The 26,064-nt window shown below is 34.0% G+C and overlaps 1 protein-coding gene across 1 annotated transcript; it reads left to right on the forward strand.

Moving 5' to 3' along the window:
• Positions 1-1,002: 1,002 nt before the first annotated feature.
• Positions 1,003-18,184, forward strand: LOC142987849 (uncharacterized). The gene is made up of 8 exons (XM_076136789.1): positions 1,003-1,290; positions 2,181-2,336; positions 3,689-3,812; positions 4,973-5,076; positions 7,745-7,894; positions 10,695-10,775; positions 14,915-15,073; positions 17,834-18,184. Exons 1-8 carry the CDS (start codon positions 1,003-1,005, stop codon positions 18,182-18,184), a joined length of 1,413 nt encoding a protein of 470 aa, XP_075992904.1.
• The last annotated feature ends 7,880 nt before the right edge of the window (positions 18,185-26,064 follow it).

Below are 26,064 nucleotides of genomic sequence, written 5' to 3' on the forward strand. Positions count from 1 at the left end.
TTGATACCAATTTACTACATTTATAACCAATGTTTATTAATTCATTTTTATAGTCACACTACCTACATACGTTTTTCTTTTTATTCTGAAAAAGGAAATAAATCAATTATGGAAGAAAGACTAGGGTAATGACTCTGGCTATACAAACTACTTGGCCGTCTGCCTATATAGCAAAAAACCGTGACAGAAATATTGATAGATGTCGGATGCATCACACAAAAAAGTGCAAGTTGGCAAAAATAGAAGATAAAATCAGATAGTGATTCACAGAAAATCGAAAGACAGTAGATAAAGGTCACAATGGCAGCTTTTAGTTCGTCGAGTTATCATATTGCTGGATACAGCCGTCATAATTTTTCAGATTCCGCTTCAGACATTTCAATTTTTATTAATGAATTTAAAGACCGAGTAAATAGGGGTGTTCACCAAGAAGAGGAAGGTTATAGAACACCATTTCAGTCTTTTGCTGAGAAGAGACTAAGTTTTGTTGACTTAGGATGGATAGAGGATAACACAGAAAGATTTATAAAAGAGACTCCCAATGAGGATGTGGTTTCTCTGCCCTATTTGACGGAATGTGGCGATATTTTATGTATGGTATACAGTGAAGATGGAGAAACTATTATTATAGGATATTCTACTGGATTGATACAGGTATAAAGCTGTTAGGCCAAATTGTGAATTTTAAATCTTTATATATACTTATATTATAATTCTTCTGTAAGTGTGTATGTCACTGAACTTCTCTTAAACGACTGGACCGATTTTGATGAATTTTTTGTGTGTTTTCAAGGGGATTTGAGAATGGTTTAGATTCACAATTTTGTCCGCTGGACAATGATTTTTTATTTATTTTTTATGGCAAAACAACGTTTGCCGGGTCAGTTAGTTAAGTATAAAACTTAACCAGTTTTTTTTAACTTTATCTCGCGGCACCCATTTCGAATGCTCGGTATAAGGGTTTGCAAAATCTAGGTACTTTTAATCAAGTAGGTCTCAAAAATGTCAGAAAGTAAAACAATTATATCTGATTATGAAGAAGCTCTTAACGAGTATTACAATAAAGAACACGTACCGCAAATATGGTATCCGATGTTTTATCGCGCTACGTTAAAACAGGAGATCAATTTCGACTGGGTGACGGAAAATCATGAAACATTTCTAAAAAACTCACCAAATGAAATTGTCACAAACAGATGGTTTTTCTCCGAATCGGGGGCAATAACCGCCATGCAATATTCTCCAAATGGTAACCACATGGTCGTTGGCCATTCTACAGGTTTGATTGAGGTAAAATTATTATTTTAGTTCTACAAAAACTATCAAGAAGATCCTAAGGTAACAGACTGTAGGAAAGCAAAGTTCTACGGTAACCTAAAATAACAAGACGTAGTAATTACCAACCAATGCTACGTATACCCATTGATAGTAAGACTAATACCTACCTAGAAGTGCATGACAGATATTATACTTTATCCCTTACCATTCTCAGTCGATGAAGAAATACTTATATCTATCCTTTTATATCTATCCTATCAACCTATTTTTGATAGCGTTCTACGGACAATTATTGAAATCAACGACGAGCGGAGACATTATTATAATCATAGTATTCTAATTTGATTCTCTATGAATATAGTCGTAAAATTTAAAATTATTCTGAAATATTTAAATTGAGTTATAGGCCTTTAAATTATAGGTCTCTTTGAATAAATTGTTGCTAGCAATTGCTTTCTCTCAGATAACTAAAGTCGTGAAATTTTGTCTGCTAAGTCTGCGCCTAAAAGCCTCAATAATTCCAAATTAACACTTTGAAAGTCTTCGATTAAAAGTAAATACGAAGAAGATGAATACTAAACAAGATTTGATTACTAGTTATATTTTAGTGCTAAATTAAAGTCATTGTTTTTCCTTGGCAGAGTATTTGAATAGACTTTTAACGAATATTAGGCAACAGTTGCGAAGTTTTTGACCACGGATAGCTAGATTCTGAATTCATTGAGTCAGTAATTTAAATCAATTAGTTCCTATTAACGTGAAGACTACGCATGGTACCTACGCATAATCAAAGGTTCCCAATAAGTCCCAATTTAAAATATAAGCAGGTGCAAAACTATATAATAATATATAATATCCATTATAAACTTCACCAAATTAAAAAAAATAATCTTTTATTCCAGATGCGAAATGGAATTACGGGTGCCATCCTTTGCACGCTTCGAAACATACAGTTCCCGCCAAAGCCTGTGTATGCCTTACAGTACAGTCTCACAGAGGAGAATGTTTGCTACGCTTCTTGCATGGACGGGATTGTGTATCGGATCGAGATACCTCACGTATGTGAACTATCGGCTACAACCTTCATTGTTCAAAGCGAGGTCTTGTTACATAGGCGAGTTTATGGTTCTGTACAGCTTTACTAGGTTCGTTATCGTAACTTTCCACACCGCATTGTATTCACTCGTACTATATGTGTTAGAACGATTGTAAATTGTGTTGAAGAAAGCTTTGTTTCCTACGAACTATCTGCAGTGGAAACTAGTTCTATAGCTTTGCAAAATATCATTCACGAATAAGTCTGTAGGTACGTACGTTGGTAATAGAATTTGTTATTAAATGAGTAAAATACCTAGTAACAAAAACATGAAAAGAAATGGCAATGCAATAAGATACAGATCCAAAGCTCGTGCAACCAGTGGTATGGATAACAGCCTTTAAAAACCCAAATAGTAATACGCCTATACGTCAACAAGCTTTAGAAAATAGAGCTTAATATAACTTTATTTCTCAACACAAATATGAATTGACTACCAGGTAGAAGAACATAATACCCAACGCCCGCATTGTTCCTTTTCAAATTTACGTAATTTCTAAACGTATATTCAATTCATCAAAGAGAATTATTTATAGCGACACAAAAGCCGCTTGTATTCATTTCCGTTGTATTTGGTATATTGCAAATAGCAACTGGGAATAACCAAGATTAAAATGTTATTCGCCATTCCCATTGGTATTAGCGGCCTAGCGGTTTGTGTGTAGATAGCCTTTCGTCAGAAATTGTTCCTGCGAGGCATCGAAACAAGCGTCGAAATTGGAATACGAGAAATCCCTGGAAATATCGTATTGTGTTTTCAATATTTGAAATTGTTCATTATGAAATTGCTGACCTGTGCTATTTTAAAATAAGTGAATGTAACTTTAATGAGAAAACTTCACCTCTTTGTTTGGCGTTCTTGCAATTTGTTTATTAAATTGAAACAAATATGTAGTTATGCTGCTGTTCCAATAATTAGCACATAATAGATAAAAAATATCTATATTAGTTTGTATTTAGTTTGCAGATACTATTTGAAGTGTCTTTTGACTTTTTTTTTCTGCGCGTCATGGAAGACAGGTTGTCATTATATAGGTAATAATTGATTAGGATAAAGGGCTAATTACCCAGGTCAATACAGTTAAAATATAAATAGTGAGCAAACAAGTTGACACATTTCTATTAAAACACTGATTACTAAAGTCTTTCCGATTTTGTTCTTACTACTAGTAGTAGCTACAGAGCTACTAAATTCTGTGGTTATATTAAGCACATTCTACCTTAGGCGATTGTTCTAGAACTCGCTTATTTTACAGCCACTATGCCTACAAAGATTGACCGGCCATCTATTATACGATACATTTGTTTGTTCAGATCGAGACCCCGGTGTCTGACGCGCCTACTTCGTTCATTCGAGCTGATCCGCAGCTGGAGTGTCTTAATACGCAGTTCTACGGCAGCCCTGGCATATCTGCGTATTCTACACCGTTTATTTCACGTTAGTTCTAGCTTTAAATATCTTATAACTAAGAACATAGACCGCCTACAAGAGAATGATGGCGGATGGCCTTTTTCTTTATCATCGTACTCAGATGAAATAAAGTAGATCTCGAAAAGTACTTAGTTATACTTGTACAAGTAGTTGCTATCATGAATATATCATACTAGCTGACCCGCGCAACTTCGCTTGCGTTACATAAGAGAATCATAATTTTCCCCGTTTTTGTAACATTTTTTATTGCTTCTCTGCTCCTGTTGGTCGTAGCGTGATGATATATGGCCTATAGCCTTCCTCGATAAATGGACTTTCTAACACTGAAAGAATTTTTCAAATCGGACCAGTAGTTCCTGATATTAGCGCGTTCAAACAAACAAACTCTTCAGCTTTATAATATTATAGTATATATAGTATATAGTATAGTATATATAGTATTATAGTATAGATTATAATATTAGTATAGATTATTATCATAAATGATGAGCCGTAAGTTAAGCATTGTATTCGTATTTCTTGAGAATGGATGATATTACTTCTTTAAATCAAATTCATCGAAAAATATATTATACTTACTTTTATATTATAATACCTAAGTAGAGATGCGAGAATTTTGACGGCCCTAACGAGATGGATTTTCAAATCCTACTTAAATACTTAGTCATTGACGAGAACCCACGCTTGCCGCAAAAACTTTCAGCGAATGTTTTACGGAATCGGATAGAATACTTTGTTTATTTGATATTGTTTGATCGTTCGTTGATTGTCAAACGTGAGCCATTCAAAGAAGAATTTTCATATCGTTGGGTTTAAACGTGGGCGTGAAAGATAGTTTCCGCATGGAAACCAATCGTGCTATACTTTTGGTTCAATGACTGCTCACGTTTAAATGAGGTCTAACTTTTGATATAAACATTTTCTTGTAAAATTATTTGTGTATATTTGTACCGTAAAAGGACGTAATTCATATGTTATACCATCACACCATGTTTCTGTAGGATATTCAAGGGGACTCATAAATTAATACGAAACTCACCTGATATACAATCTTTGCATCCTATAGAATTGAACTCAAAACTATAGAATCAGTTAGCAGTAGTTAGAACATTTTTGGGCTGAAACGGAAACGACGTAAATGATAATATTAATGCTATTTTTGCCAGAACGCAGTCCAGCGCTATGTATGGGACTGCTGGCTGATAAAACCAGGATGGTCGTGGGATATGGCGATACTGCAGTTAAACTCTATGACATGGAGACACAAGAGGTAACGTGCGCAATTTGTTCTATCGGTAGGACATTTTGTTCCGGCAGAAATTGTTCATGAGATGCTCTAAAAACAATAGAAAATACTGCGAAAATTTGATTATGGGCATTTAATTGATCGCAGGGTTATTAATAACTAGCTGACCCGCGCAACTTTGCTTGCATCACATAAGAGAGAATGGGTCAAATTTTTCTGCGTTTTTGTAACATTTTTTTATGGTACTCTGCTCCTCCTTCCTCGATAAATGGACTATCTAATACTGAAAATTTTTTTCGAAGCGGACCCGTAGTTCCTGAGATTAGCGCGTTCGAACAAACAAACAAACTCTTCAGGTTTATAATATTAGTATAGATAATACATTCATACATACATAATATCACGCCTTTTTCCTATAGGGACAGAGACCAAAGAACGCCACTTGGTATGATCATTACAAACTCCGCATGCCTCTTTCACATCTATCTATAGGTACATATTTCTAAAGATGACAATATGACACTATGAATAAATAATTTTGCCTTAATTCTCAATAACATTGAAGTTCTATGCGTTCGGATGTTGTATTCGTAAACTGATGCTCGTAGTTTATAACATCCTTGCTAGATGGCAGTGAGCGCGCCGTTCGCCGCTTTATCAAGGAACTCAAACACAAACATAACTTGCTTCTATGTAATGCTTCTGACGAAATTGCTGAAATGTAATACTATTGAAGTATTATTTTTTTCTTGGCAAAATCTCTAATGTTGCAAAGAAATACAGCATGTTACCATTTTACGACTCGAGAAACAATACATATAAAAGCCATTTATTATTATGAAAACGTTTTAATTATGAAAACAATAAATCCTAGATTTCATTACTGTGTAAAGTACCTATATCATTGTAAGAAAACATTTGTAGGCGCTAAAATGGTCTGAATATGCATGACCTAATACATTAAAAGCCTAGAGAAGTGATTTAAAACATTTTCTTTTAGCGTTTTACAAAATTTATGCTCGTTGGGTGTTTTATTACATTTTGAGGCGTATTTTACGTTCTGCAAAAGAATAATGAGTCTGTCGGTATTTTTGTATTCCAACATAGAATAAAATCGTATTTCTATTCTAGTTTGTAAAGCTTTTGAGGTCTGTAACACGCATGCCGGACATAAATAATTGGTTTTTCTGTCGGAAAAAATGTTATTGTCCGAATTCTGGGCTACGTTTAGTAACGGCCGAAAACATTGAAGTATGAACTCATATTCAATATCACAGACATTTCAGTATTACTTTTAATATATATTAATTGATTCGACGAAAAATTTTTACGCTTTTGATACATTATCCTTCAAAGACGTCAAATTATTCTTTGAATTTGGTTAATTTACGATGAAAAACCGGCCTATATTCATATTAAACATAGAGCGAACAGGATAAAAATAACTAGAACTACACAGCCATAAGAAACGCGTAAAACATTTTATGAATAAGGGCGTTAGAATACATGAATAGTAAAGAGTAAAAAGTGCCTTTTCCTTCAGCAGATAGGCACGTAACGACGTTAGACTTCCCACGCAAGTTTTAATGATTGGGGAAATTAAATTACCAGCCCTGAGGCTTGTAAACACTGTAAGCGTGCGTCTTGTTTTGTACTAGATTACTATACGTATTCGTGAAAAGTTTATATAAAGCGCCTTGCTAAAGATCCGTATGTAAAGGAAAATATCCCAATTTTCCTGGAGCTCAAATGGCTTATGGAAAACTTATGAGTCGATGCTTCATTGCGTTGGTGTTAGAACTCTATACATAAAAAATATGATTGTTTTTATTTCTCAAAAACTGTTTTTTAATTGAATAAATAATAAAACGTGCATCTTTGTTTTTAAATCGTAAAATCCTTCAAAGTTTCGGAGGCATTAAAGTAAAGCTCTTTTTATGATTCAGATAGTTTAAGTTTAATGAGGTTGGATTAATCAAGCAAATAGTCCTCGAGAGTAATCAAACAATATTAATTAAAAATAATTTCACTTTATTTAGTGAACCTGAAACTGCGTTTTTGTCTCGCTGTTATTTATTGCAAAATACAACACATTTGCATAGACGGTATCATGACACTAAACTTTACCAGAGAATTTGCGTTTACTTTTGAACGATAAATATCGGCTATCACTTGACGTCATCAAGTGGGTGAACAATATTCTGTTACACTTAAACCGCCAGCCATAACATAAAATTGCACCCCAGATTAGCAATAAGCTTTATCTTACAAATTGTTCTACACAGAAATTTGATTATAATTGAAGGGTTTTGTGTGACAAAGGGCTTAAAAGATAAATAATTTAATCCAAAACCGACCGAGTATTACGGGTATGCGTAAAACGTAACCTTCAATAAAAGGTTACGGCTTAATCTCGGTTTATTACCGCAATAAATTTGACATTGCTGCATTGGTTTTACTATGTATTTTGATGTCCTTGATATTAAAAATTTGGGTCGGTAATTTTTTTCAATGTTGAAATTTATAATCGCAAGGTGACGTGCTTATCGTAAAGCGTTTATGTCCTTCGAATATTTGTCGAACAAGGCTTGTTGTAGAACACTTTAACAATATTACTCTTCCTGAAAATTCATAAAATAACTTGAAATGCACGTTTTGCCTAAGATTGATTACGCTATTATGTGTGTTCTAGGCTGAAATCACCTACAAAGTGCACAAGCTACGTCTGCAGTTCATTCCGAAGAAACTGCAGCGCATGCATTTTGGTCAGGTTGTGGCATTGAGAGCACATCCAACGAAGCCTTTTATTTTCGCCACAGGAGCCTGGGACAAGACTTTGAGAGTGAGTATGAGAAAATTTACGCTAGTAACTTATGCCTTAAACTATTGTTATACCGCTCTATTAATGTTTGCAAAGATAGAAATAATAATAACGCATAACAAGTTATGCATTAGTAATTAAACGAGGCACAGCGAGCCTCAAACGAACAATTAAAACGTCAATGACGAATAAAAAGCATCAAAGCCCAAACTTTGTATGCAATTATAAACTTTCGTTTTCATCCACAAATTCAACATATTCAACCACTTTTTTAAATAGTTATCATGCCCACATAGTTCATAAACTTTGTGTGGATAAACAAAAAATAACATTCAACTTTGGAAATATGGGTGCAATGTGACCGCAGCACGTTGGAACTCTGACGTCCTCGGGCCCTTCGGAAGGTGGAAAAAGAACTGGCAAAGCGAAAACATTGGGATACACAGTGCTTTAGTTTTGTGGTTGTTACGCCTAATAAAGGCAACATAGTGTTGGCATGCTCCGTTTAAGCTCCGGTACTAGTTTCGACGTTTTTCCTTTGAGTTTATGCGAGTTTATTTTTAGAACTTTTGTTTAACTTTCTATGTAAGTCTTGCGTGTTTGTTCTTTATAATGAAATGCATTTGATTAAACTGTTAAGTAATTAAAGTTTGTGAAAGCCGATTATTGTGGAGCAGAGACACTTGTGCAGATTGTATTGATGGTCAGGCTGGCAGTACTCTATTTTACGTTTTCACAACATTCGATACTAAAAATAGACATTTCACGCTACAGACAAAACAAACACATAACGCTATCCAACAAACCGTTTAGCTGATAGTTTTTTAAATACCCACCGCACGGCGCTGCCGCTGTAACGTACGAATCCGCTGACAGTACGTGTAGCGAGTAACTTAACTTGAAACTAGTAAACACGTCCTGAATAAAACATGTCGGACAACGACCGCGGACAGACTCAAAGCATCTCTGTCGAGATTAAAATATTTCTCTTGGCGGTTAACTACTCAAATTATTTATTAAGCACTCCTTTTAACTGACGCGGCGAGGCATTCTGTTCTCTGTTTGCGAGCTGTTATGGAACATAATTCATTTGAGTTGCCCGGCCGTTGCTAGTAGCTTTGATGTGCTGAAGAATGGAAAAATAAATTAGGTGTACAATGAGGTTTGCAATTGGAATAGTTTGTTGATCGATGTTTTGTGCATAACAATGTTTGTTTTGAGATAAAAAGTTGTTATTTTGTACTGTACTGTAAAAGACGTAGGACCATATTAATAGATTTGAAGTACTCGCTTCTTGTTTAATTCTGGTTACCTGTGTACATTATGGGCACAGGTAGTTGAGTAAAATATAGCCAGTCTGTTCATAATAATGTAGAGAATAGGCAACAATCAGCTTTCTTTAATCTGAAATAGATGATAAGGTATAAAACAAGCCAAAAAATTGTTTTTCAACAATGTGCAGATACACTGTTAAATTTTTATCAAAATATTCTTCTCGACCTCCATGAATTGGGACACTACGTGCAATAACTACTAACGTTTTAGAACAGTTTTATACATTTTTAAACAACCACAGCCTATAAACCTACGCTATACAAAACTAAACATATTATTTTTTCAATTTTGTAATCATATCATAGTAAATTATGTGATTGGATTCTGTAGCTACAGGTTTACAAAAATAAATACATGTTTTGAACATTATTTTAAAAGTTCATTGGAAAAGCTAAATTCTTTAAATACATTTTATTTAATGTAACAATTTTAATAAATGTTTTTTTTCAAAATATAAAAAAAGTATGTATAATCAAATTTGATGGAAATCGCCCTGTCTATTGGTAAAAAGCGCATAAAAAAATGTCATGTTCGATAAATTTTAGACGCGGTGCCTTCATTTATTTTATAATATGTAGTAAAGAAAATTATTATTAACTTTATGATAAAGGAACGGTTACCACAACTTTACACACTTCTAACTCACAACTTATAAAATTCGAATAAGAAAATGGTAATGAGGAAAACATGAGAGGAAAGTTGTTGGTAGCAGCCTTCAGATAGACGATACTACATTCATAGTTCTTACATCATTATACGCAAGAAGTTGCTCTAACTTTTATATTGTTTTTAGATAAAAATAATATAGTCTTATTTGGGTTACACAGTTTCTTTTACAGTCTGGTAACGACGTGGTTAAGTATGTTATTTATAGGAACTTTTTTGGTTGCTACTCGTACATGTTCAGGTTTAACTAAGGTTTTGATTCCAAATTCTCGACGACGGCTTTCCAAATTTCATAATTTATTTAAGGATGTATTATTGGTTAAATAATATATTATAATTGTTGTTGAGTGTTGAAAATACATTATTGTCTCAAAGCAACTTTGGAATTTCTAAAGCCATAAACCAGAAAAGTATTTGTATTCTATTAACTCTCTAAACATTCAGAAATTCTAAGATAAATTATACAATATCCGTAAACCGATTTCCATAATAAGGCGTATATTGACGAAAATCGAATTTGTAAACATCTTTTATTGAAAAGGTCCCCCAACCCTTATAATAACTATCTGTTTTCCTTTCTGAATTATTCGTCACTTAACTCGCATAAACACACGTTGGAGAAACGTGCCGCGCTATATTTAGTTCAAGCCGCACAAGTAAATATACAAATAAAAAAAATATAAAAACCACATTACATTTTTCCTTCCTCTTCCGCGCCCGCCATTGTCCCCATTTTTTTTCCTTTATCGCGATTCCCACGTTTGTGAATAAAATAAAAATCCCTCCTAACCTTTTTATGTGTACGTTTGGAAACTTTCAGATTTGGGACGTGAGGTGCAAAGTTGGCTGCGTCATGACTTTCGAAGGCGTTGACATTTGTAGCGATAGTATTGACCTCGTCGTAAGTACCCTGTTACACTTATTCAAATATGACATTTAAAGGCCAATTACAACTTCAGCCCATAACTTAGTATAGAAACAAAACACTGTTTTATTGCTCGTGTAAATTTGTGTGAAGATAGAATATCGGCTTCAGGTAGTAGTAGGTTTTCCTTTTCCCCTTAGAACTTTGAGTGTTTATAAAATAGTACGTAGTGAGAGAAAGTAAAAATGTTTCTATATTCTTAACAATTGCTTCAAAGCTAAATCAAACTTTTGTATCCTTAAAAGTTAACCCTTTGGCGAAAGAAAGGATGATCTTGTAAGACTTCTGTTTTTTCAAAGATCCGGAAAAAGCGGAATATTCGTTCTTATTTTCTTAACAATTTCTTGTACTATATTATATTCTTTTCTGAAATTCTTTCGTAATTCTAACACACGTTTGTAAATGTCAAGTTGTTTCAAGACTACTATAAGAATCTTTTGTTGCGAAAATATGGTCGAGAAACAGTGTTCGTCAAGTTTCTTATAATGAGTTTCACCAAATGTATAATAACGTAATAATTTCTATATATTTTCTTGTAACATTTCTTCTCACTTTTGTGTTAAAATAAATAAAACATATTCTGTTGCCTGAGATTTTAGATTTTCATTGCATAAAAATTTTACTTTTGAAAAAATTAAAGAGTTTTTTAGATCATATTTCTCGTTCTTTGCCTTGTTTCTATGTAAGTAAATATTTTCAAAATTGTTTCGCTTCGATCTAAAATACATAAAAGCTTATAGTTTTAAAATTATGAATGTTATAAATCTTTAGTAAATATGGATAGCTGTTGTATGGTCTCACTTTTTTGTCATTCATTCTGGAATCGTTAACTAAATCAGTGAAATCCGGTGTGACCTTTAACTTGTTAACCAAAACTTCGCAATAAAATAATAAGACACAAGAACTGAACAAACGATCCAAAAATAATATTAAACTAGAAACTCACCTTCGCTTTTAACTTAAGTATAATTAATAACAATAAACCTCACATACAATTTACTTAATAACTTAACTGCAACTCAATTTATCACTATTAAAATTACAATATTTCTTGCTACAAAATTGTTTCAACGTTTAATTTTATTAGCGTTTAAATACCATGCAAGAGTTTAATATTCATGCATGCCAAAATGTGAATTTATTATGAGATGTTGTTGTAAAATATGCACTGCTTTAATATATTATTACTGACAAATCTGCCTATCTAACCCTTTGCATAGTAAATTGTATGATGAATAAAATTTGACTCGTGTGCAATGATACATCATAAATAGTTTATTTGTGGTCGTACGTATTATATCAAACGCGCAGATCCTAACATATCATGTGTAATTTTGTATGCATGTGATTAGATGGTTTATTAAAGTGATATAAACTTTGATGATGCTGGAAATTTTCTTAAAAACGTTTCAGTTTGTATTACTATTCCAGAAAACATTTTTTTTCAACCAATTGACATTCTTTCGGATCTGCCTATTTACAAAAACTAGGCATGACTATGTCAAATATAAGTAAAAAGGTGTCGAACTTTACCGTCTTACTTGTATCGCTAAGTTAAATTAAACCTCTTCGAGCGCTGACAAGGAGATATCGGGCTTCCGGCACCGGAAAAATGTTCCTTTTAAAAATCACACAATGACAAGACATAAAAAAGAAATCACGTTTTTCCGCCCTAAAGTATTGTATCGATTCACAAAAGCCTCTACATTTTATTACTACGTTCACCTGTGAAAAGTTCCTCACGTTTTACAAGTAATTAGGTCGACATTGACAAATTAACTGAATTCTCATTCACATAAATATTAAATGATCCGTTGATATATAAAAGGTTGTTGCCACGGATACGAATATACGCCTAATTAGTTTTGTACGTGTGATTTAGAAGTATACTATGTAATGCCGGAGGGTTACGAGCTAATATAATTTATTCTGCTCCGTTTAATATATTATATTAGGAAGTTACTTCCTTTCCAGGAAAAGCGTTAATATTTTTGAAATTAGTAAGAGCTCTAAAGGCAATCTCTCCCAAACAGTATTCCGAATGCATACCATGCTGAGTGTCAAATATATACTCTCATACCGTAAGTAACGATATACAGCGTATTCCGAAATGCGGCTAACCTCAGACATGGTGTGTGGAATTGACATCGAGTTGTGATTGTAAGCTGTCATTCAAACGAATGAAAGGTTGTGCAATTGCGCCCACCGTGTTCCGTTTATTCCGAATGCTGAGCCCTCACTCCCATGCACTTTGTGTGGCCAGCGCGAGTTTAACGAGTATTCGTAAAAATGGAAAACATTTTGGAGCTTATGCCGCCGAAAAACTAGCGTAAAATATTTTATTCAACTACACAGAGGAGCTACATCTACAAATTAAACATAAAGCCGCCGTACCCAACAAAATACACAAACAGCAAACTTATTAAATCTACAGACCACCCATATTAGCGCTCAGGTACGCAGTCCAGACCAAGTTGTACCGTACTTTACGAACTAAAAATATCGGCGGCTCCTACAATAATAATATTCTTCAAAGGCAGAGAAGAACTATAGAGAAACATCCAAGTTTCTAACGAGGTACGAGACCGACTAAGCTGTAGATGAAACACCGCGAACTTCTAGCACGACAAAGGCAAGTTTTTAATTAAAAAGCGACTTGTATTGCCGACCTGAGTGCTCTGTGTGAGATAATTTTAGAACGTCCGAACTATTTGTAGTTTTAAATTGTTGACGATAGTGCTTTAATTTTGTGACTGTTTTAATTTTATAAGTATTACCTGCTACAAAACGTTTAAGTTTTTTTTCGTTTCACTTGTAGTATACAGAAGTTTTACGTTTAAACATGTTACAAGCAGTACTAAAGAGATAATTGAATCAAAACTAAAGTACTTATGAAAGTACGAAGATGAACGTTGTTTTTACGGATTTCAGTTGGAACTAATATTAGGCAAGGCCTTGTATAAAAGTGTCAGTACAAAATAGGTAGGTACTCTAGACCACTCACATTAAGTATCACTTTTCCGTATTCTTCAATATAGAATACAATCCTTCAGCGGTCGGGTCGCAACATTACAGCCTAGTCAATTGACCGCACAAATTCCATTACAATAATAGGTTGCGTAGAAAATGAAGGAGATAACCAGGCAGTAAAACGTCCCCTCGACACCGCTAACGTATTTATTGTGTTAGTAGTAAGAACTTGCCTCACAACACATGTTTTTTTTACCCACTTTTGTCTTCCCTTTGCGTAAAGAGGAAAAACGCTAGCAATATAAATCACCACATTTTTACCGTGGCACTAGTGTAGTGTTTTTCGTACATACGTAAATATAGTATCATGTTTCCAGGGAGTTGTTTCAGAATGTTTTGCTGTCGTAGATTCTGCTACAGCTCTGGCAAATTAGGTGGGGACTGAGGTAGCCATATTTTATTTTGGATAGAATTACGACATGTAAATATTTTGTATGGGTAGTGTGTGGCATCTTTTATTCAAATCACAAAAATTAATCAGTTATTAACTGCAGCTGTATCGGATTAAATACAAAAATACTACATATTTCTAAAGTTGATACAATTTTTGATATTATTACGGGGAATTGGTATGAGTGTAAGATCAATTACTTTTATGTTTTGTGTTGTCCGTTTCATTTTTATCACCATCGGCTTGAGTACTCGGCAGCCCTAAAGCAATCCCGTAAAAAAGTAGGACGACTTCAATGAAATTAAAGATTCAATTTTATGTGCGGAAAGGATCCCGTCGTGCGTCTACCACGACTCCATTTTACGATAATTACTTTCCTAGGAGATACTTTTCCTTTGAACACGTTTTGAAAAAATGTCTTACGGAATTAAAATATTAAAACTCTGCAAGGTTCTTGACTTTCTTGACACTAAAACGAGGTGTCTTAGCCTGAAAATATTAATATCTGTTTAGATTTTACGTACATATTATTATTTAAACTCTTTTACATGGAAGGCCTGTATTACTTAAACATTGTACTAAAGAGCATATTTTATTATACAAGTTAAAGTAAAACTTACTTGACAGATGTAGGTATATTTACTTTTCCCTATAAAAAACAGGGAAGATGTTTTAAATATGTTTGATCTTACAGAGAGAACAATGCATAGCTGGGAGCTGGTCGGTGACAGAAGCTTTGACTGTGTGGGACTTGACAGCGAGAAAGAGACAGAGCATCATCAGGGTACAGAACAGAAGACCTGATGTTGACGGAGAGTACATATACGCGTGTCGTTACTGGCATTCTACTGATGTATGTTATGATTTTAATCCTATATTAATATATTTATTAACTTCTAGTTTAGGCTCGAAACTCTACCTGCGTGGATTTTTGCCATTAATTTAGAATCTGCAATTGGCAGAGTTAAATTCGTTTGAAATTTCATGAAATTAGGTTTAGCGGTTTAGACGTCAAAATGTAACATACAAACATATTTCGCATTAATACTATTAGGACGGATGCGTTAAACTTTAATGCACCTATAGAGTAGGAATAGTTATCATTTAATCAATATAATTTCATGATGGTGGTACGTTAGAACCGGTCCAGTTTTAAAAACAAGTGAGTAATTGAAACTCTCGTACGTGATATGTCTTAAGTAAATAAAATCGTAGCTTGCCACAATATTTGCTCCTAACCACACACGTGGGTATTGTAAAATGTTCTATGGAGTAATGGAACAGGTAAAATGTATTGAATTCATGTTATTGGCAGGCAGTACACTTGCACTCAATACTTGGTACACCTCAGAGAAGAATAAAATGAAATCTTGAGATGCTGTCGAGTCGATTCGATGTTCATTTTAAATTTTCAAATTCTAACATGTACGGTTTGTTGTCGGTATTCAGTTCACGTTGTATTTTGCCTATTTCGGTATGTGTTATAATATACATAGTTATTCGGGAAATTGAGACCTTGTAAGATTTTCGGTGATCTTCCGACTATTTTGTGTAATAAAGGTTATTATTTCACAAGAGTAGCTTTTTATGACTAAAATGCTCACCATAGACTATACTAACTACCTACTACTTTTCTTCTTGATTACATTTATATTTTCAAACTCTAATTATCAGGTACAAACAACGCCTCTAAATATAAATAGCTGGACGGCGTAAATAGCAATAAAACATTTTTACATCTGAAAACATGATATTCGCCTATTTATATAAGTCTATTTTAGTAAAATCTAATTTAGACTCCAGTGTCAGCCGGCAGCCTAGATCTACAAACAATTCGTACTAAAATTGTCGCGCTATGTTTGGATTATCTCGATCAAAGTTAAAACTACCTACAACTGAATGGTTCGTTGATAACGTTCGGGGAAACACTCTCGAGTAAATGATATAGATTTTGTTTGATAATAATCATTTTTTTTGAAAAGTTGAGCTCTTATATAAATATGATTATGTCTTCTTTTGTTTTTTATGGATATCTTCATTAAAAGAAACAATTTTGCCACTTATGGTACAAAATCTGATTTCAATTGTCCGGTAAGAGAAAATCGATATATCTATATTAAAAATTGGGGAAGCCTTTGCCCAGCATTGGGACAATACCTACAAGTTAATGAAAAATCTTAACTATCGTAACACTGCATGTAATAACCTACTTAAAAGACAAAAGTATTCATTTAAAGAGATTTAGATTACATAGCATGTTAGTAGGTATATGCAATGTGTATTTAAACTTTCGAATGAACTCTACAAACCTACCTCAATGCACAACTCGACGCGGCGACGTCTGCAAAGGAAAATATAATCAAGTTCATAGATATTGCAAATACATAAACGGTATATAGCCGATGTACTCGTACCCGTCGCACTCCTGTCTTGTTAGATACGTGTTTACATAGAAAATACAATTACCGCAGATTAATCCCGGGCTTTTGGAACTCGTTGCGTATGTCAGATACACTTATGTATCTGTTATATGCTGTTACATACAGTTGTGTATGTCGTCTTGATGTTAACCTTTTAAGGAAATGGGAGGTAAATTATCCCGTCTTGTTTTATCATTTAGAAAATTATTATTTTTGATTTGACTCGTCTATATTACTGCAAAAAATAATGTCTATTTGTTTATTTAATTGAATAAAGATTTTAGGACATTCATCATTATTGCAGTGGAGCCTTCATATTATTATCTACTGTAATGTTAAAAATAAAAACGGTAAATATATGTAGGCATCTTGTATCATTAAAGAGTTGTGCAACATTAACCTTTCAGTTTCAGTATTCACTTGGCATGTTTACAAATTTCCACAAATCCAAGTAATGGCTTGACCTTGCATTGAATTTAAAGTATCGCAGCCAAATATTTAAACCACAAACTAAACTAATATACATTGAAAGTGAACAGTTAATGTAAACTTTTATGTAAAATTGTTGAAACGGACACACAATGTGGAAAAGTCCGTATTATTTAGTACACATTAAATTTGATGTGAAAGTCAAACATTTCGTGAATACGTTGGCAAATTTAAATCAAAAATTTTCTGGGTCGTTTCAAAACAAATTCGTTTGAAATCAAACAAGTTTTATGAACACCTGCGAGGTACGGATTAAATTATGATAAAAAATTATATAGTTTTCAACTTAAAATTTCTGATATTCACTCAGTCAAATTACTTTTCAGTTAGTCGATCGTCTGTAGTTTTATGTTATTGGATTGAGAAATTTTATAGAAGGACGGCGTGTGCCAATAGTATCTATTGTAGATAGATAGAATGTTCTGGAATACAATCAGAGAGGTACCCCATTAGGCACTTCCCGTGAGGGTTCCTGTAACTGGTCGTTTCGTGACTGTGTTTTGTACAGGATCGGGACAAAGTGGGCAGTAAAGTAAATCTATGCTCCTTTATAGGTATAGATTTTCTCTGCTGTTCGCTTAGATCTCAAATTCTGAAACAATCTCCTTGTACCAACTATTCACATAGAAATTCAAAACAAAGAATAATGTTAAACTAACATCGAATATACATACGTTTGTCTTACACAATGATTATGTTTACAGTACAACCGTAAAGGTAAATACGGCATCATTGGCGGCAGCGGCACAAAATGTGTGGAAGTGATCAACCTTCACAACAGATACATCACCTGCTCCTACCCAGCTGCGGGCACTGTCCTCGCTATCACCAGCTACCAGGACCGCATCGCTTTCGGAGGCACCAACCCTGCCTTTTGCATCGTCACCTTCCACGATCCCAAACATGAGAAAGCGCTCTATGAACCAAAGATTGAACCAGACTACGACTACACGAAAGCTTCCCTATCCTATCTCGAAGATGACGCCTCGTCAGGTCCACATACATACCTCGAGAGCCTTTCACCACTTTCAGCAATATCGAGAATCCGTGACTGATTTTAGTTTATTAATGTACTTTTAATTTTACTTTAATAATAGTTTTATATGTTCATGTTTTGGTTTTATTAATGAATTTAATTAACCATACCCAGGTACTACGGAGTCGAAAGCTTTCAGCCAGCTATATTAAGTATGACAAATGTAAATGATGATGATGGCTCAAATTACATCGGCACGCGAACGGCCCATCACTGAAAACAGTAATCCGTTTCAATTTTGTTAAAGAGATACTCGTGTCCATTTCGCATCAGCCCCGCTGCCAGTTCAACGTATCGTTGTCATTGCAATGATAATTTGCAAAGCTTGTTTCGACCGAATTGGACCGCAACTGCAATAACCATAAAACCCATTCAAATACGTGTCGAAATTCAACAGCGCCAAATTGAAATCCAGAAAACAATTGCACAAGTTTTCACAACAGAAAAAACTCGGCCCGGCCAACATTGAAAAATTAGAGTCGGCATTGCGAATTCAGCCGAGACTACAATGGCGAACAAGTTGCAATAGAATTTAAATAAAGAAGCGTTCCCTAACAGCGCGAACTCGTGTGCGGGGCGTTGGTGAACTTTCAACTTTTACCCGCTTATGTAGCGGGAACATACCTACGCCTCCCGTCCCATCCCCCGGCCGGGGAGGCGGGAGCCTTTCCGTACTTGGACCGAATATTTACAGCGCAACCTAAATATAGCGTGCCGCTGCTCAGCTGGCACGGGCGGGCGCGAGTGGGAGGGTAAACATTCCCCCTCCACCCTCGGCAGCTCCACGGTGTAGAAGGCCATTCGGGCGCCGGCTTCGGAGGTGAGCGGACATCTCCTGTATAATGCAGAGGTCGCATCGCGACCATGACCGTTTGGAGTCAGGAGGGGTTGTCGCTCGCTGAAGCGATAAAGTCATTTTCAAGGCCATGGTGTAAAATTTGACGTGACACAGTTGTATGAACGGCTGGTACAATTAACCGTAAATAAGAACTGATAGTAATGGAACTTGTACACGCATACTTTGTAACGTTTACGACGGTAGTATTCTATATAGGTCCGTTATGAACGAGAATGACGAAGGGTATTAATAGATAGGAGAAGGGGTAGACTTCGGACATAGGTAACTTAATATAACGTCAATGTCATACTACTCTTTTGCAAACTGCATTAATTGCACTTAACAGCAGAGATTGGCAGAATAATAACGTCTATCTACAAATTAGTTTAGCATTGAAAATCTATTTTACCGTCTGTTCCATTAAATACCTGCACTGCAAAGCGAAATTGGATACACGTTTAATTACCAACTATAAAATACCAGATAAAGCAACTCAATCTTCTTTAATTAATCAAATTAACGTAACGTTAACGCGATAAGTATCCCGGTGAAGACATAATGCCTTCCTTAAAACTAATTTGGCACACAAATTGGCCAAGTAAGAGGAGATTTACTAATCAGCTTGCATTTTTCACTAGTGCTTAGCCAAGCTTAACGAAATGTATTATTCAATTCAATCTGGCGTTATAGAACAAGATTACAGGCTGACAAAGCATCTGACAGCTCTTTGCGAAACGTAAACACAAAGTGAATGCGATCGTTTATTATTTAAGCGGATTTATTTTTAATTCGTAAAGCCTATAAAGTTGTTTTACTAATGTATCGTAGGCCATTTTGAACTGTTACCGGCGTTCTATATATCATTTTTGTGGCTTTTTTGTTTTGGCGAGTTTGGAACAACGCCATTAGTTATCTCACGCTCTCGCTACTTTTTGTGGAGGAAAAGTCGATTCCGTAATTGCCCTATATATTATTTTAAGCGATATGCCTTAATTTGGCCCTGAATGAGAAATAATTGATAGTCTTGATTGCTCAATTTGAACGATGAGAAAGGAATATAAAATTGACGTCATTAAAGAGCTATTGAATATTTTACTCAATTTTTTCACGGCGGGGCTGCAGTGAAGAACCTTTCATAAAAAGAGGCCGATGATACACAAAAGAGATAACCGTTAGGTAAGACGGTGAGAAACAATGGAGTCTGTAAATAGAGTTATAATTATAGATAAAACGATAATTTTAGTTAAAGGCTATTCCTCAAGTTCATTTTGCCGTCGATGGCAGCATAAGCTGACAGGAAATTAAAATACCGCAAGCCTCACAAAGCCTCAAATTACAATGGTTTATACACAATGACTTACAACTTTTCATTGTCGGCATAATAAAAAAGATTCATTACTTCGGCGCTGACGAGCTAACCACTTCAACCTCGTTCGCTCAATTTGATCTCCGAATATTTATTACTTAGCGGTACACTCGAATTTCATCAAAGAAAATAAATTATAAACGTGCGACCGAAACTCAACACGTTATGACGTCAATAAGAGCGAACGAATCCAGGTTTGTGGAATTAAAAAGCGCTGAGAACGCAAACTTGGCGGATTTGGAGATTCGGGCGTAGTGGCGTGGCGTAGCGGGGCGAGGGCGGCGTAGCGGGACGTAGCGCGGGCGTCGTAGCTGCATCGATCCGCGGGCCGTGACCTTGACCCGACCGCGTTCCCGGATGTGCCAGTACTCGCCTAGTTGCGCTATTGTCGCTTTATTCAGCTTCTGCTAGCTTTTATTAGCCCGGGCTTTATTTCGCTTACCTCATATTAGCTCTGTGAAATGTTGGTGCGTCTAGACGTGTTGTTTTTCTGTCAAAGTAATGGATTATAATATAGTTTCAAGGCCGTATTTTCGTATCTGTATTCGTTTGTGATTCTCGGTGTAAATACTTGATATTCCAAATCCTTAAATCTTGCCTACTTTTTCTGCCTCTTCATAATACTTCGAATTATAAAAGCGTTAAATTGGTAAATACATAAATATACAGAAATCATATTTGCGTAAATGACGACAATTTCAGGTATGAAAGTCCTGTTCTTAGGACAGTCTACTTGATGAATTATTTATTTTGCAAATGTAAAATTCAAATTATGAATGAATAGCTGCTTAAGTAATTCTTTGAAGTCTTCATTTGAGACTTGTTATATAAAAATGTTCTTGAAAAAGTACCGACTCAGGATAACAATAAAGACGTGAAATGGTTTCATTTTTAATATCTTATTAGCATAGATATTAAGGTAGAAATTATACGTTAGAATAAGTTATTATTCAGCGAGTACCTAGAACCTAGTACCCTTAGTTGTTCGAGGAAATCGTAGCGAGTATCTTGTTATAATCATAATAAAACTATGTTCACATAATATTACAATGTTAAAAATACTGCAAAAAATACCACATGCTTGTCTAATTTACTCCAGAATAGCAATGACATATAAACATACCTCATTCGTATTATGGATTGAATGAGTTGATAATTCAACAATGTTTACTATTAGAACTACGGTTACTATTATGGTTGTGTTCTGTAAATTGATCTTAATATACAATTCAAACACTTATTTATAACAGGGTGACTTGAATTTATGGATCATGTGAGCATTTATAAAACAAATTAAATGCAGTTATTTTTATTTTCCTTTGAATGGCTCGTATTTTTTTTTAATTGAGGCAACTTTAATACTTTAAGTAATTTTCTTCCATAGCCCATATTTTTTACTTCCTGTATAAAGAACGACTCAAATAAATAGCTTTTTATTAAAAAAGGAACTTTATATCAAAGCACAGGTAAAAGTCGTATAGACAATGTATTGACAAAATGGATGTATTGACAAATAATATTATTCCACTCTTAATAACAATTTCAACATATCCCTCATGCAATGAACACACATCAAAACATATGTAAACTTCAACGGGAACAGTTTCAACAAGCTGATTTAATAAATAACGCTTTTGATTAATCACATATTTACATTCACTTGAACACAAACATACGAACGTGTGAGTGAATAAATAATCACAATTACGGAGACTTGAATTGACCTACTTTTACACGAGTTATAGATATTTCTATGTATATATTAAGGGACGAGCTAAAATTAGCGAATCCAGTTAATTTTAGAATAAAAGAAAAAGTTTGTAGTTGTATTGTATAGGGTTAACTGTACAAAGTTGCGATTAAGAAATAGTCTTATTTGTTAGGTATTTTTTATAGTATAGTCGAACAGATTCTAACCAAAACCTAGGATTTTTTTGTCCGTCCCTATTTTATTGTAATATTGTGCTATGTTCCTAGTAAATTTGCAAGATACGATGGTCATGTTTCCCACTGACGAAATAAAAACTATATAATAAAAATAAGAGTGATATGAACCCGTAATCTCGTAGTAACTAATACATGAAAAAATTATACTGCTAGCAAGTAGATAGAAAATAATCTAGACTCCTGGTAAACTTTTTGATCACCTTAACGCAATAAAGTGGTGTAACTTACTATACACACAGTCATGTTTTCGTGTGTACTTTATTGACAGTATAGTTCGAGATTTCACCTTCTAAGAATTCCCAGGTAAACCCAATAACACCTATTGGTACCTGTGAACTTAGAATCACAAATCAGGTTTACGATAACAAGAACAGCGAAGTCATACAATGTGAGTTTTATTCGCACGGACAGTATGTGAAGCAAACGTAATGGTTATGACAGTATCAAGGCCAAACTCTATAACATTTTATGATGTCATTCTGTATTACTGCTGTTCATGAAAATAATAATAAACTGGACAATTATTTCTTTCGTATGGTTTTTCTGCGTTGCATCTAAGATTTTATAGCGATTAATCTTTCTTTTTTTACTTTCTCTGCTCTACTCAATGTGTCAGCCAGATTATACTTGTCTAATAATTGAAAACAACGAAGAAATCAATATCATCGCTCATGATTCTCTAAAATGTAGGAAAATCGTAAACTTTCATAATGATATTGTAAAGAATAAAATTTACAAAAGTTATTGTACATTTTCATTATTTGCTTTACTGCCTAACAATAGCTCTCGTAAAAGTGCGAAACGATAAACGCTACCAATTTATTTTATTCAAATCTGTCCGCTTTATGCAATATTGTTCCATGGAAATACTGACCCAAATAAAGTAATCCAAAAATCCGTACCAACAATTATAGGAATTACAGCCCCCAGAAGCGTCTGTTCCGCATAGTTCTAAACAAAATTATGCAAATAGATGCAATCTGGTCTGTGGGACGAACAGTGGCCACTGCATAACAATGTATGCTAATCAAAAGATAGTCGCGCATGATTTAAGAGCGCTCTGTGCTTTAAGGCCTTGAATTCCAGTGCCGTTTTCGGCGTCGAAAATTGCAGCTTTACACAGTTTATTTTATGTATTTTCTGGGACAGTTATTACTGTATATAATACTCGTATATCATGTACAATATAGCTGCTTATATTTTAGATATTGCAGCATTTATTTCAAGTGTAAATGGTGTCATCGGATGCTTTTTGTTGCTATGATATTTATTTCGCTTTTAATACTTCGAGAAAACTAGCGAAAACCTTTTTTGTAGTCTAGTAAGTATTTCATAGTATTATTGAAAATTATTTATTTAATAAATTGAACTGACTTTACTCAAGAATACTATTAAAAATAATTGTTAAATATATCGAGTCAATTATACTAGTTAACATAACGCTATAAGACGAAGTTGATAGCTTTTTAGTAATATGAAATTCATATAAATATATTTAAGCTGTAATGAAAGACCTCATTAAACGAAAGCTAAGATGTTAATAACTACAGTTTATTTATTAATCAGTTTTAAATTAGGACATTAACTTATATAACAGCAAAGGATAATTATTTTAGTAGCATATTAAGGCTTAAATTTGAAAATACTTCATAAATTTCTGAACGATGCGAGTAAAGTAGTCACAAAACTGCTATTTACCTTATATACTTAAGCCAAGCCAGTGGATGACTTTAGCTGATTAACCCCCGGTTTCTGAGGTACATTAAGCGTTACATTAGCATTACTATTCAATTGCGTTTAAACCCATATAAAAAAACACTATTGAATAGATAAACTACCGTTAAAAGTACCGGGGGTAAGTTCATTTGCTTGTACGTAGCAAAAGAAAGGATATATTGATGATTGTCTGACGATGTCATACGTGGCATAAATTACCTTTTCATTTTTTTCATAGACTATTCTCATTTGCTTTAAAATGTATGTATTTTTCCATTATATTCCAATGTTATTTTATTTCAGTCATAACGACGGGTCGCTTTGTTACAATACCTTTGCTTCATAATAGTCTATACAGAGTAAATTGTGTGAATTAATTCGTGATCAAAAGGAATGAAATTTAATTATACTTGACAGGAAACGGCAGCTTTGTAGTTTATTTTATTATTTGTATTGTTCTTTGTCCTATTCTACTTCCATTTATAATAATATTGAGTATTGTGAACGTTTTGTTCATACAATTCCGTAGAATTACCTAAAAATGTAATTAATATTGTCTTGTTCAGGAACGAGTGATCAAAAGATGAGGAAATGTAAAGAAATGAATGGACGGTTCCATTCCTTAAGATCCAAAAGATTATTTTTTGATAAGAGTTTCAAAATAAGAATTTACTATGGACGTGTCTATTTAATAATTAGATATTTAATTTGATGTCAGCTATTTCTGGCTTTAGAAATAATACCAGTTTAAATATCTGCTAATAACGTCTTGGAAGTGGAAAGTCATTAGAAGTAGGCGTCCGTTAGACGACGGATATTAAAGTAAAAAATAGATTTGATTAGCATTATTTTTGTCCTCTTTTTAGAGAATTTTACAAAATCTATTTACGTTCCGTTATAAACAAGGCACTGAGTAAAAAATCTAATCTAAGTTCTTTCACATTTTCAAGTTAAGTGAAAACTTTCCATCACAATATATTTTTCGTTAAACTAACCGCCATATTCCACTAAACTTATTTGCTCATAATTTATTCATTTCAAGGATGCCGAAGCATCTTTGCCCTTATACCTACTTTATTTACCAAAAAAATCCCTTCGAAAATAGCCTCCATAAAATATCGATGGCCGAAAAATTGTCGGTTATTTTATTATCATCAATATACCATCGCCTACGTTTGGTAGCCTATTCTGTGTATAAATAGATACGACATTTGGGCTTAAACGACCTTCATAAATTGTAATGGACCTTACATTTAATGAAATTACGTGTCGACTCGAATTTTAATAAGGGCATTAGTTTACATACAATAATGTGTAAATTGTTCCGCTTTCAGGAAAAATGTAGCTGTTTAGACCGTAATAAAGCACTGATCTAAAGTATTATAAAGAAATCAAATCCTTACGATCTTAAATAATCGATTGGAATTGTCATAATAATAAGGTAATTTTCTTTTTTATAATGTGGTATTTGGGGGGCTATAGTCAACCGTGGATAGAATAAGATCGGATATGTAGATAGATAGGTTCTGAAGTGCTTATACCTACAACAAGTTTAGTATCCAGTGAGTAATTCATTGTTTACTATGATTCTAAAATCGAGTGCCAATTCAAATAACATGCTTTACAAAATATGTAAATAGTTTTGAAAGCTGTATACACCATTACACCAGTTTATGAGGGTAGTACCAATAAAACACGCTCTATTGATACAATCATGAGTTTGTTTGTTTAGAATTGGACCCGTGCCTAATAGATAACGTATAACTTATAGGTCTATATTTTTACGATTAATACTGTTATTGGTGAAGCAAATAGTGTTTATAGTCGTGTTATTTTGACCGCGCCTAGCTATAAATAGGTACATACATAATAATATTGCACTTTGATGCATTGCACATGGTCACCTCAACGACGATCACGGCTGTCACTAGCATTCCATCCAGGAAGTGTTTAGTAATGAGCACGAATATACGTCTTCTGTCTTTTTTTTATATAGAAATACTGCATGTGTTGCTAGTACACGTACCCTTTG

The sequence above is a fragment of the Anticarsia gemmatalis genome, chromosome 4 (genome assembly GCF_050436995.1).
Source record: "Anticarsia gemmatalis isolate Benzon Research Colony breed Stoneville strain chromosome 4, ilAntGemm2 primary, whole genome shotgun sequence".
Classification (NCBI taxonomy): domain Eukaryota; kingdom Metazoa; phylum Arthropoda; class Insecta; order Lepidoptera; family Erebidae; genus Anticarsia; species Anticarsia gemmatalis.